At 40.5% G+C, this 13211-nt stretch overlaps 1 protein-coding gene across 1 annotated transcript in view; it reads left to right on the top strand.

Moving 5' to 3' along the window:
- Window positions 1-13211, top strand: part of tspan4b (tetraspanin 4b) — a 15999-nt gene continuing 2788 nt past the window's right edge. The window contains exons 1-7 of the mRNA XM_020933205.2: window positions 1-120; window positions 4629-4698; window positions 4815-5006; window positions 5434-5508; window positions 7252-7347; window positions 10083-10196; window positions 12374-12457. Coding sequence (XP_020788864.2) covers window positions 4630-4698; window positions 4815-5006; window positions 5434-5508; window positions 7252-7347; window positions 10083-10196; window positions 12374-12457 — 630 coding nt within the window. The 5' untranslated portion in view covers window positions 1-120; window position 4629. The remainder of the gene's footprint in view (window positions 121-4628; window positions 4699-4814; window positions 5007-5433; window positions 5509-7251; window positions 7348-10082; window positions 10197-12373; window positions 12458-13211) is intronic.

Consider the following 13211-nt stretch of genomic DNA (forward strand, 5'->3'; position numbering starts at 1 on the left):
GTCGAACTGTGCGCCAAAGTTTCGGTCACAAGAGTTGAGTGGAGAGTTGTGAGGACGAGGAGTGGTCTGCGAGGGACAAAGGAGCGCGAGGAACGGGACCGGAGCTGTACCTGACTCCAGGTAACGGGAACGCGCATGTCCACCGTGCGGGACATCTGGAGTGTGAACCGCAGCACTGCTCCGTTATGGGGGGTTGGGACGGGACTGATGCCCTATTGTTCTAATAAGGCTAATCCGAACAATGTCTCATAGGCCGAATTCATGAGGCTCACCCGGGCACTGCACTGTCTGAGGCCCGGGCTCGGGCTCTTCTGTCCTGCATCCGCTGCAATACTTTTGAGAATGCACTTAATTCCTGGCGTCAGCATAATTCAGCAGAGGTGGATAGTGTTACTTTTAGTTGCATTTACTCAGTTACATTTACACGAGTAACTTTTTAAAGAAATTGTACTTTTCAGTGTATTTTTCTAGCAGCATACTTTTACACCTACCTGAGTCATATTTTTATCCAAGTTATCAAAGTTGAACTCTTACTTCAGTAAAAAGATTATCTTCCCACTGTGAGTGAGTCTAAAGTGACAAAAGTTTTATGTGACAATCTGAAATGACTTTTGCATTTGTGTCCTTCACATCTGATTTATTTTGTCTCATTTTTGTGTCTGTAATTTGAAAACACCAGATTGAATGTTTTATCCTTCTAATTACATTAACTTGAGATGTTACAGTTACATTTTAAGTCATCTGAGTAGTAGGCAGTGTTGGGAAGATTACTTTTAAAATGTATTCCCCTACAGATTACAGATTACATACCCCAAAAATGGAGTTTGTAAAGTAATCCATTAAGTTACATAAAGTGAGTAGTGTAATCTGAATACTTTGGATTACTTGATTTGCTGTAGAGAAGCAAAGACGAGGAAATCTTCACATAAGATGTTTTTTTCAGCAAAAAGAAAATAAAAAGCCCAGACTTTACTTAACCGTATTAAAAATATTATTCATAAAAGACGAGGAGACATGGTCCACACGACATGGTTTAATCCTGTTAAATCCTGTTTTAGTCCTGGGTTAGACCTGGTTTGGACCTGATTTTAGTCCTGGTTTAGTCCTTGTTTAGTCCTGGTTTAGTCCTGCTTTAGTCCTGGTTTAATCCTAGTTTAAACCTGGTTTTACACCTGGTTTAGACCTGGTTTTAGACCTGGTTTAGACCTAGTTTAGACCTGGTTTAGTCCTGGTTTAGACCTAGTTTAGACCTGGTTTAGTCCTGGTTTAGACCTGGTTTAGTGTCCGGCGATGAGTGGAATTCCTGGGGGGAAAAAAAAGAAGGGATATATCCCAAAATGTGAAAACAGTAAAATACCGCCATGTAATCCATTTATTTCAACAAAGTAACTGTAATCTAATTACCACTCACTGAAACAGTAACTGTAACTGAATACAGTTACTCATAATTTGTACTCTGGTACATGTAATCTGTTACTCCCCAACACTGGTAATAGGCATAATTTTCCCAAATACTTCTCTACTTACTCTTACATGAATCATTTCTTGGACCACTGCTTTGTACTTCTACTTGAGTAATATTCTGAGGTAATGTTACTCTGACTTGAGTACACTTTTTGGCTGCTCCATCACCTCTGTAGTTCAGTGAGAGCCATGGACCTGTTAAAGCCACAGTATGTAACTGTCTGGCCAAAAAATAGACTAAAATCCAAGCATGTTTCGAAAAACTTTCTGTGGGAGGCTTGCAACTCCACAGACTTGACTCAGATTCAGCCTGGAGCAGCTCCTCTTCCTGCTTGTGTCCATATATTCCTATAAAACTTCCCTCTCCATAAGAATGTTCCAAAATATGGTTTTAACTTTCGATTTCAATCAGTGTTTCATTAACACGTCCTGGTTCGTTAGTGTTATGTTCTGTTTTAGCTCTGGTCCACCTCAGGGTCTCTTAAGGTGCAGCCCTGATTCTGGTTCAGTCCTCTGTTTGGTGCTGCTTTTAGTCCTGGGTCGGTTTGGTCTGTTGGGTTAGTCTAACATTCCTGGTGTGCACGGGTTCAGTGTCTGTCTGGTTTCCTCATTACTGGTTTTTGCCAAATATAATCCTGTTTTAGTTCTGACTTTGTCCTGGATTGTCCTCTAGTCTGAAAGAAAAAGTCAGTTGTGTGGATTGTAATCAGAGGTGAGCAGTACTACTCAATTAGCAGAGTAATATTTTTATTAAAGTAAAAGTTTGGGTTCCTCTTCCCTCTGAAGTCTATGACAGAAGATTCATGTTTGATTATATGAAATGATTTGAACCAGGAATGCACAGATACAATCCTCCCATAAGATATATATATACAGTGTTGGGAAGGTGACTTTTAAAATGTATTCCCCTACAGATTACAGATTACATACCCCAAAATGTAGTTTGTAACGTAATCCATTAAATTACTTAAAGTGAGCAATGTAATCTGAATACTTTGGATTACTTGATTTGCTGTAGAGAAGCAAAGATGAGGAAATCTTCACGTAAGATGTTTTGTCTGCTAAAAGAAAATAAAAAGCCCAGACTTTACTTAATGATATTAAAAATATTATTGATAGAAGACAAGGAGACATGGCCCTGCACGGCATGGTTTAGTCCTGTTCAATCCTGTTTAGACCTGGTTTAGTCTTGGTTTGGACCTGGTTTAGTGTCCGGCAATGAGTGGAATTACCGAAAAAAAAAAAAAAAAAGCCCAAAATGTGAAAACAGGAAAATACTGCTGTGTAATCCATTTATTTCAACAAAGTAACTGTAATCCAATTACCACTCACTGAAACAGTAACTGTAACTAAATACAGTTACTCATAATTTGTACTCTGATTACATAACTCTGGTACATGTAATCTGTTACTCCCCAACACTGTACATATATACCTGACACAGATATCTTGTAAATAAGTGTTCACATACAGGGATGTGATGTTATGTAATGATGTAATGCTGTTCTGTTGTTACTTGAGAGATAAATATCAGATATAGAACTCATTTGGATCAGTTTTATCTTCATTTCTTTTTTAAATGAAATGAATACTGGGATGGGTTGATATCGGGTATCGTCAGAAAATGAAAACCATAGTATAAAAATCAGTATCGGAGCTGGATTGGGACATTTGTTGTTCTTGTTGTGTTTGGGGGGAGGTAAGAGAGAGCGTGAGACGGGGGGGTGAGCAGGAGAGGTGGAGAGGTGAGACGGGAGAGGGAAGCGTGAGGGGGAGGAGGGGGTTTCCTTCCTCTCAGCTCTTATCACAGTTGGGAGGATTGGCTCTTCCACACTGACCCTGGATACTCTCGAGCTTTCAGTTGTTTATGAACTGCACTTACTTCTAAACACCAACTAAAACTACAAGACCAGACAATAGGTATTTTTCATATAAGCAGCCGAGGACTAAACCAGGATTAAACACTGTTCTAAATGTAAACATGTTGAGCTATAGAACTGAGCTATACAATTTGTACACATGTAGGTTTAGTGCTGGTTTAGTCCTGGCTTAGTCCTGGTTTAGTCCTGGTTTAGACCTGGTTTAGTCCTGGTTTAGTCCTGGTTTAGTCCTGGTTTGGACCTGGTTTAGTCCTGGTTTAGTCCTGGTTTAGTCCTGGTTTAGTCCTGGTTACATCCTGGTTTAGTCCTGGTTTGGACCTGGTTTAGTGCTGGTTTAGTCCTGGATTAGTCCTGGTTTGGACCTGGTTTAGTCCTGGTTTGGACCTGGTTTAATCCTGGTTTAGTCCTGGTTCAGTCCCGGTTTAGTCCTGGTTTGGACCTGGTTTAGTGCTGGTTTAGTCCTGGTTTAGTCTTGCCATAGTCCTGGTTTAGTCCTGGTTTAGTGCTGGTTTAGTCCTGGTTTAGTCCTGGTTTAGTCCTGGTCCTGGTTTGGACCTGGGATTAGAGTCCAGGTTTGGATTCAGGTTTAGTTCCATTTTGAATGTGTCATGTACTTGAGGCCTAGTGTGTCCTAGTGTAGTCCTGGTTTAGTCCTGCCATAGTCCTGGTTAATCCTGGTTTAGTCCTGGTTTAGTCCTGCCATAGTCCTGGTTTAGTCTTGCCATAGTCCTAGTTTAGTCCTGGTTTGGATTTGGGATTAGAGTCCAGGTTCAGATTCAGCTTTAGTTCCATTTTGAACGTGTCATGTACTTGAGGTCTACATAGTAGTTTTCAGAGTTCATACATTACTCTTAGTAATATATTACAACTATATTACAATATAGCAATATGTTGTCCTGTGTAACAGTACTCTTACTTTACTAAAAGTTGTGCTTCTACCCAATGTGAGTGAGTCTAAACTGACAAAAGCTTTTTGTGACAATATGAAATGATTTGAACATTTATGTTTCTTGCAGCTCCTTCAGATATGATTTATTTTGTTGTATGTTGGTGGTGTATCATTTGAAAATGTGCATATTTTACACTAAGATCTCTACACGGTGCATTGAGGTGCTCTGGTTTTCACTCTCATTAGAACATGTGTCATTAGAACATGAAAAACAGATCCAAATGTCAACAGAACTTTCCTGCTGAAATAAAGAAGAACAATAATACACTATTTACTGAGTGTGTATGTGCCAGAAGATGTCTCCGGCCTAAACTTGAGCTTGTGTTGTGTTGCAGGATGTGGCTGTGTGGGTGCTGCCTGTGCTGTGTCAAATACCTCATGTTCATCTTCAACCTGGTCTTTTGGGTGAGTCCTGGTCCCCCTGTTTCCCCCCATGTTGTGAATAAGTTTGGTGGACTGTGGTACGGGTGTGTTATAGTAGCTGGGGGGCTGACGGGGTCTTCTGTCTTCTGTGCTTGCAGCTGGGGGGATGTGGGCTGTTTGGAATCGGGCTCTGGCTCTCCTTCACCCAGGAGGAGTTCTCATCTCTGCCCCTGACCTTCCCCTCCCTGTCGGCCGCGAACCTGCTGCTGGTGGCGGGGGGCGTGACCATGGTGCTGGGCTTCCTGGGCTGCCTGGGCGCACTCAAAGAGCAGCGGTGCCTCCTCTTCATGGTGAGTACTGACTCACAGTCGCTTAAAGGATATTACACTGTCATCTGATCTCTGTTATAATGTTGTTTCCTCATCACAAACACACCTGGAGTTGTGTTTTGTTTCATTCACACATGTTTAACACACAAACCCTGCACAGTTAGACTGAGTTATTCTCCTAAACAGATGACACCTTGTGATGTCATGTGGTTTTAAACTCCACACAGCTTCATTAGAATCATTTGGATGCTTTCAGCCTTCAAATTGCCAAGCTCTACTGAGTGAAAAGTAAAAGGGGCTGTTAACTTGAAGACCACTGTACTTCTTTCATGACATCACAAGGTGGAATGGAGCATTTTGAGCTTTGGAGATGTAGACAGACTAATTAGATTTAGTCGTGTGAGTGAAACAAAACACAACTCCAGATGTTTTTTCTTTGTGTCCACAGTTCTTCCTGATCCTGCTGCTGCTGGTGCTGACCGAGGGTGTGTTCATACTCGTCATCCACATGTACCAGGACCAGGTCAGTCCACAGCCCCTGCCCCTGCTCCACCACCCTGCCCCTGCCTGCCTGCCCTGCCACCCCTGCCCCTGCTCCACCACCCCTGCCCCTGCTCCACTGCTCCACCACCCCTGCCCCTGCTCTGCTACCACCCCTGCCCACCACCTGCCCCTGCTCCACCACCCCTGCCCCTGCTCTGCACCACACCTGCCCCTACTCCACTACCCCTGTCCTGCTCCACCACCCCCCGCCCTGCTCCACGACCCCTGCCCCTGCTCCCTGCTGCTTTATAGTTTATGTAAATGAGCCATGTGATTTAAAGTTTTGTTTCTGTAAAACGTAAACAAATGTGTCCTGAAGCCAAAATGCTGCCAAACTGCAGAAGTACTAGTATTTTTTTTTTTTTTTTTTGAGGACCAACTCTTGTCTTCTTCTCTTGGTCTCCTTTATGAGCATCACCTGACAATGCAACAAAACTAACTAAACATCATCTCCCCACACAGTTAAAAAAACATTATAGACACTAATTAGTTTTGAAATGGTGATAGTATTAAATTGAAAATACAACCACACATTGATTTGTGCTGAGCAAACACATTTAGGTATGAATATATTATAACATTATATTAGGCCCTTATGTGGTGCACATTTTTTTAATGACAGTTATGAATCTGACACCATCGCTACTTTTTGATACTGTGGGATAACGTAATACTGTTTAACCGCCCAACCCTAGTACACAACCAATGTGATGTACTGGTCACAGTTTGTTCTCCAGTTTTATTTTCTTAATCGGTGATACTCAATGTGATGGCTTTTACAGCTATGTCAGCTCCCATTTGGCACCACAGTTTTCTAACACGGAAGTCAATGGCCTTGTTTCTTTTAGTAAGTAATTTTAGATGAATGTTCAGGTTTAAAATCTCCAAATTATAAGATAATGATCCATGGGAGTCAGAGATTGTAACTGTGTAGCAGATACAAGCACAATCGGTCTGATTTTATGAGAGTGCACATACACAAGCGGAACATGCAGAATTTGTCTGTGATGCCAAAAAAGCATGTTTGTGCCACATTTTCTGAGTACACACAGGTCTCTGTAAACAGAGGAGAGGGACAGAGCTGCAGCACAGGCTGCTTATCTGCAGGAAACTCTTGTCTCTTACTAAACTCTATAACGTGCTCAAAGCAACGCCTTTCCTCATCTGATAAGTATTCTCATATTTATAACAGTCGTGCTAAAGCCTGTTTAAAACCCTGATGCCCTGATGTGCTCTGTGTGTGCTGTGTGTGTGCTGTGTGTGTGCTGTGTGTGTGTGTGTGTGCTGTGTGTGTGCTGTGTGTGTGCTGTGTGTGTGCTCTGTGTGTGTGCTCTGTGTGTGTGTGTGTGTGACGTGTGTGCTGTGTGTGTGCTCTGTGTGTGTGGACGTGTGTGCTGTGTGTGTGCTCTGTGTGTGTGGACGTGTGCATCTGACCACATGGCCCACGCTGCTGTGTGTTTGCCTCAAGGCTCAGAAATGTAATGAAATATTTAGTGTTCATGTAACATCAGTGCATTCTACACTGTCCACAGTAGAGTGTAGAGTCCACAGTAGAGTCCACAGTAGAGTCCACAGTAGAGTCCACAGTAGAGTCCACAGTAGAGTCCACAGTAGAGAGTAGAGTCCACAGTAGAGTCCACAGTAACAGTAGTACAGAAGTAACAGTAACAGTAGCAGTAGCAGTATACAGTAGTATTCGTTGATCTCCTCTCTGTATGTGCAGGTGGACTCTCGGGCCCAGGACGAGCTGAAGGGGGGAATGAGGAGGTACAAGATGGAACCCAAGCTCAAGGAATCCTGGGACAACGTGCAGAGGAGGGTGAGGGGGCACATCTTTTTTCTCCTCTTATACTCTCTCCATGCTCTTCTGTGCTGGTGTGGGGTCTTATACTCCATACCAGGGGTCTCCAACCTGTAGCTCGGGAGTTACCTGTAGCTTTTCACCCCTTTCCAAGTAGCTTGCCAAGAGATTTCGGAATTACTTGTATTGTCCTGAATAACTCAAATTTGATAAATTAAATGGCTATTATTGTAAACCTATCTTTCATAAACAAATAATGATTTATGTTTTATCTTTTATCTAACTGTACCCCATCTAAATCTTGCCATGGCTCTTACACTATGTATAATTTCTTTCCTATGACTGCTCAGATTAGTAGCTCTCTGGAATTTTTGTTTTGTAAAGGTAGCTCACCTGAAGAAAAAGGTTGGAGACTCCTGCTCTATACTCTCTACTCTACTCTGATCTGTGTCACAGTTTTAGGACGTCCTTGACCTTTAATCCCAACAAAGATATTTTCAGGATGTTTCAGCTGTATTCTTTTTAAAGGTGCTCTGTGTAACATTTCTGGTAAAGTCCACCACCTACTTGTCTCTATGGAGATGTTTTTGTTTGCCTGGAATAATCCACAGTCCAGGATTTAATAAATGTATCTGTCTCCATAAAGACAAGTAGGTGTTGCCACCAGGTCAAGTTTCATGTCAGATCTGTGGAGTGGCAACCCCACTCACAGTAAGAATGCATGTTGTTCAAGGTAGTATTTTTGTGGTGAAACAGTTGTAGTTGTAATGCAAGCTGAATGCCAAATACAGTGGAACTACAGGCAAAGTATGAGCATTTTACTTTAGATTCTGACATACAGACATCTTTTAGATTTTGTGTTTCCAAATAGGAAGTGAGCATAGGCACATTTCCCCTCCATCGACTCTGGCTCCAGCTGACCCTCCCTCTCTTTGCTATTGTGAGCCTCGTCATTTTGGTCTTAAAATGTTCATATTAACTTGCTCTACATCAGGGGTGTCAAACTCAAATTCACAGAGGCCAAAATTGAAAACTGGGACTAAGTCGTGGGCCAAACTAAATATTTATTATGAAAATTTCAACAAATAATGTTTTTTTCTCTTCTTTCGGGTATTGTAAAATGTTAATGTTTAATAATAGTTTTTCTTAATCATTGAATCCAAAACAAGCAAAATATAAAATAATAACAACATTTTAAATAAATAACCTTTCTATAACGTATCTGTAGCCGGTGGGCAGCTCTAATACATATTTGATATGATCTCGCGGGCCAAATATAATTATATCACGTACCAAATTTGGCCCCCGGGCCTGAGTTTGACATGTGTGCTCTACATGATCCTGGTGGTTTTTATTTTGTACTTTTTTATCAGTATAAAAATCCTATTCCTATATGGAACTTGGCTCCAAATTCGCCCCTGTAGCTGCTAGCCTTATGAGCTTCATTTGACTGGAGCTGAACACTATGGGTGATCACATGAGTCAGTCAGTCTGTGAAGTGTGCCATACCAGCAAGACAGAGGGACAACGTAACGTCACACAACCTCATCGTTGGATCTGTGACGCCTCTGAGAGTCGTAAACTCACCCAGAGGACTGTAAATCAGAGCGAGGGGGCGTACCAACGTCTCAACTGAAGAACAGTTCGCTGTTGTCCTACTACTCTAAGAAGGAAGACTGTGCTAAAATCAGTTTAAATGAGCTGAACAGACACTGAAGACACACACAGATGTGTCATGATCTGAAACAAACTGTACAGAAGTATAATTAACACAGAAGATCTAATGATTACCGCTATGTAACAGTATGTAGCAGTTAGGGATGGGCATGATTAATCGATTAATCGATAATTGATTCATTAAGAATTTCATCGATTACATTAATTTTAACGACAAACTGAATGTAGGTTGTTGTAGCGTGACCAAACAGGTGTGTACATGTGTCTCTGCATCAGGAGCGAGACACAAACAGTGGGTCAGTCTGCAATGTACCGAAGCACAAATGTGTATTTAACGATGACTTGTACAAGAAATTCCACACTTTCCGTTGCGTTTGGGACAAGTGTGAGTCCATGTGCACAGTGTACAAAGCAGCACATATGTTTCGGTGTCCAGTGGGAACTCTGGCTTTGCCAGGTGAGAGTCACGCAATGTTGATGACGAGTCCCCACCTCCCTCCTCCCATACGGTGTCCTGGTTTTGACAAACGCAAATCTGGTCACACTAACCTGTATTCACCTGAGTCATGTCTTTTAATCCGACAGAAGTTGAACCACATCAGTGACACAAGAGCTGTAGTTTTATCTTCGCTTAGTTTATGCAAATTAGCGATGCGGTTTTAAGTTTTGTTTCTGTGAGAGTTGCACAAAACTGAATTAAACACATTATAATGTCAAACGGATTGATGTGGCTCTAGAGTCGTTACGGTTTATATGTCGTAAAGTTGAATTTATTTATGCAGATTAATAGTGCAGATAGTAATAATAATGATGATCATTTTAATATAAAAACGTTAATGATTAATCGATTAAGAAAATTTCATCGAATGCCCATCCCTAGTAGCAGTCTGTATTTGGGCTGGAACAGAACCAGACACCCTCCGGTTACTAGGCAAAAGCTTAGCCCACAGCATACAGGTTTCGTTCATATTTTCAGTAATAAACATTTCTTACTACAGGTACTTCCTTTTTCCATATTTTTGTAGGGTTTTGTACATATTTGAACCAATATTTGACAGATGCTTGTGTGTGTCCAGTTCAAGTGCTGCGGTGTGTCCAATAAGACAGACTGGTGGGAAGTCCTGGAGGGGACGCTGCCGGCCTCCTGCTGCTCCATGGACACTGACCCCTGTGTGGACGGATGGACCGAGGTCTCTGCTCGCTCGCTTGTTACACATTTAAAAGTCCTATATGTCACAAAATGAATTCTTGTGAGCTTTAAACTGTGTTATAATGTTATCTCATCAAATTCAGACCTGGAGTTGTGTTTTGTTTCATTCACACGTGTTTGAGTAACACTTTGTTATTAGTCTGTCTACATCTCCAAAGCTGAAAATGCTCTGTTCCACTTTGTGATGTCATTTTTCAATTTCCTTTTACCTTTAGTTCAGTAGAGATCGGCAATTCCACGACTGAAATCATCTAAATGATTCTAATGAAGGTGAATGGAGTTTAAAAACACAGTGGAGCACTTCCTGTATTGCCACATGAGATCACAAGTTGGAATAGAGTGTTTTCTGTTTGTGGGAAGAACTCAGTCTAAATATGCAGGGTTTGTGTGTTAAACATGTTTGAATGAAACAAAACACAAGTCCAGGTGTGTTTGTGACGAGGAAACGACATTAGAACAGAGATCAGAAACAAAAATAATAAAATGGGTCTTTTAACTAGATTTTTCAGGATGATTTCACTCTCACTAAAAGTCAGTCAGTTATTGCTCCTGTGAGGTTATACCATTCTCAAGTGCTCATAGTTTAAAGTGCATATGGGTCCGGTCAAGTGGTAACTGAAGGAAACGGGCAGATTTTTGACATTCAAATGTCTCTTATTCAAAACTAGAGGTATTGAAATAAGTAAATCAGAATGTGTATACTCCAACAGTGAAGTTAAACCTGTGATATTCTTCAATTTCAAGTTGTTGAACAAACTTTTTGGTAAATTATGAATATTTTGGGCTTCCATATAGTTTTTTAATACCAATAATGGTTTTCTACAAGATTAGGTTGAAAAACCTCTTACTTTTTGAGTCATGAGATTTTTTTATTAAGAAAGGTCATGGTAACGGAGGGAAAAGTAACAGAGGGAAAATTGTGCAAACAAGTAGAAGGTGCAGGATTTTACATCATTTGTCAACTTTTTCTTCCTTTGAATACTTTTAAATATTACTATCTATGAAAGGAAACTATTTCTTATATCAGTTTCTAAAATTTTTATCATTTTTTTTTTTTTGAAAAATCATGTCCCTTCATCAACAGTTCAAAGATGGAATAACACAAGATATGATGAAATACATCCATTTATTTACATGATTTGCAGGTCTTTGAAATTTGGGAAATAATTTTTGTTCCATGTTTCATACATGGTCTGTTTAAAACATATGTAACTTTAGAACCAAAAATGGCACAGAAAAAAGGTAAACAGTTTCATAAACTAGAGTACATATGTATCTGTTCAATACATTTTTATATCAGATGCATTAACTTGAATTTTTGGCCTTGCTGTTTACTTCTGCTTGACCGGGCCCATATAACAGTCTCATTATTAGATTTCAGAATTTACTACAAATTGTGCCTATTTTCTTCAGATTATCAAACTTTGGTGAAGTTTTTGTAGAGGTAATTCTTGTCTGACTTACACAATAGTTATGATTAGACTAATACAAACACATTACAACAGCTTTCTTTAGTTAAATGAAGGTTTAAACTGAGAGGCATTCTGTTTTATGCTACTTCCTTCCTTAACTGATATAAAACGATGATACATATTGTTGTTTTTGGTAAGGATAAAGGTAACACGCTGATCTATTTGTTATGTGTTAGCGGTTAATCCCCCATAGTCAAATACCTCTCTTTAAGGTAGTGTTTGAGTTTCAGAGGAGTGCAAATACTTGTTTCCATCATAAAGTGTAATTATTGAACTTAGCTCAAATGAGAGGGTAGACCCAATGAGAGACCCACGTGAGGCTCACTCTGCTTTCTGATTGGATAAAAAACGTGGGAAGCAAAACACCAAAACAAACAACTTAGCTACAAGTTGTAATTAAGAATAAAGCAGAATTGTAATGGCTCGGAGTAAAAGGTACACAGACAGGTGTATTTGAAATAGTACATCAGTTGTATACTTTATTACTAATTCTACACTACTATAACTCATAGTGGAGCCAAACGCCTAAACTCCGCCCACAAACACATTCCACATGTCCTGGAACTGATATTCAATCCATCAAAATGTTCAGTATGAGCCCCAGTGTCTGATACAGCTACTAAACATTGAACATTTGAAAGTGAAAGTGACTCTGTCTCTGTCTCTGTCCCTGTGATGCGCTCAGCCCTGTTACCAAAAGGCACGCCAGTGGCTCCTGGACAACATCCCCTCTGTGCTGGTGTTTGGTCTGTGCATCGGAGTGGTGCAGGTGAGACACACACACACACATACAGAAACACACACACATTACTCAGTTTGGTCACACTTTGGGACCAGTGTTGGGAGTAAAGTTATAAAAGTAACGAATTACAGTAATGCATTGCTTTTTGCTGTAACACAGTAATGTTCAGCATTACAGGGAAAAAAATTTTAATATTTTACTAATGTGAGTAACGCGCGTTACAATGCTTTTTTTACTTGGTTTGAAGTGGTGGGTTTTTCTTCATAGAAATTTGCTAAAATCACCGCATATCAGCAGCGGTGAAACGCCGGAGACACAGCCGCGTAGACGTGAGGTAACCACGGGCGAAAGGACCATGAACTCTACTACGCTGTTTAGACCTCGTTTAGACCTGGGTCACTTCTGGTTTAGACCTGGTTTAGTTCTGGTTTTAGTCCTGGTTTAGTCCGTGTTTAGTCCTGGTTTAGTTTTGTTTAGAGTCCTGGTTTAGTTCTGGTTTAGTTTAGTCTGGTTTAGTCTAGTTTAGTCAGTTTAGGTTAGTCCTCCTCTTCAGTCCTGGAATCAGTCCGAGATTAGTCCTGTTATTTTCCTGGTTCAGTCCTGGTTCAGCTGTGCTTTAGTCCTGGTTCAGTCCACATACGGTGCAAAAGTTCAGCATCTTCACAGTTATTTTGGTGAGAGTAACTTGAAGTAATGCAATAATAATGTAATGTCTTACATTTAAATGCAGTAATATTGTAATGTAATGAATTACTTTGAAATGACAGTAATAAGTCATAAA

The sequence above is a fragment of the Boleophthalmus pectinirostris genome, unplaced genomic scaffold (assembly GCF_026225935.1).
Source record: "Boleophthalmus pectinirostris isolate CB_2022bp ecotype Guang Dong unplaced genomic scaffold, ASM2622593v1 HiC_scaffold_17, whole genome shotgun sequence".
NCBI lineage: Eukaryota > Metazoa > Chordata > Actinopteri > Gobiiformes > Gobiidae > Boleophthalmus > Boleophthalmus pectinirostris.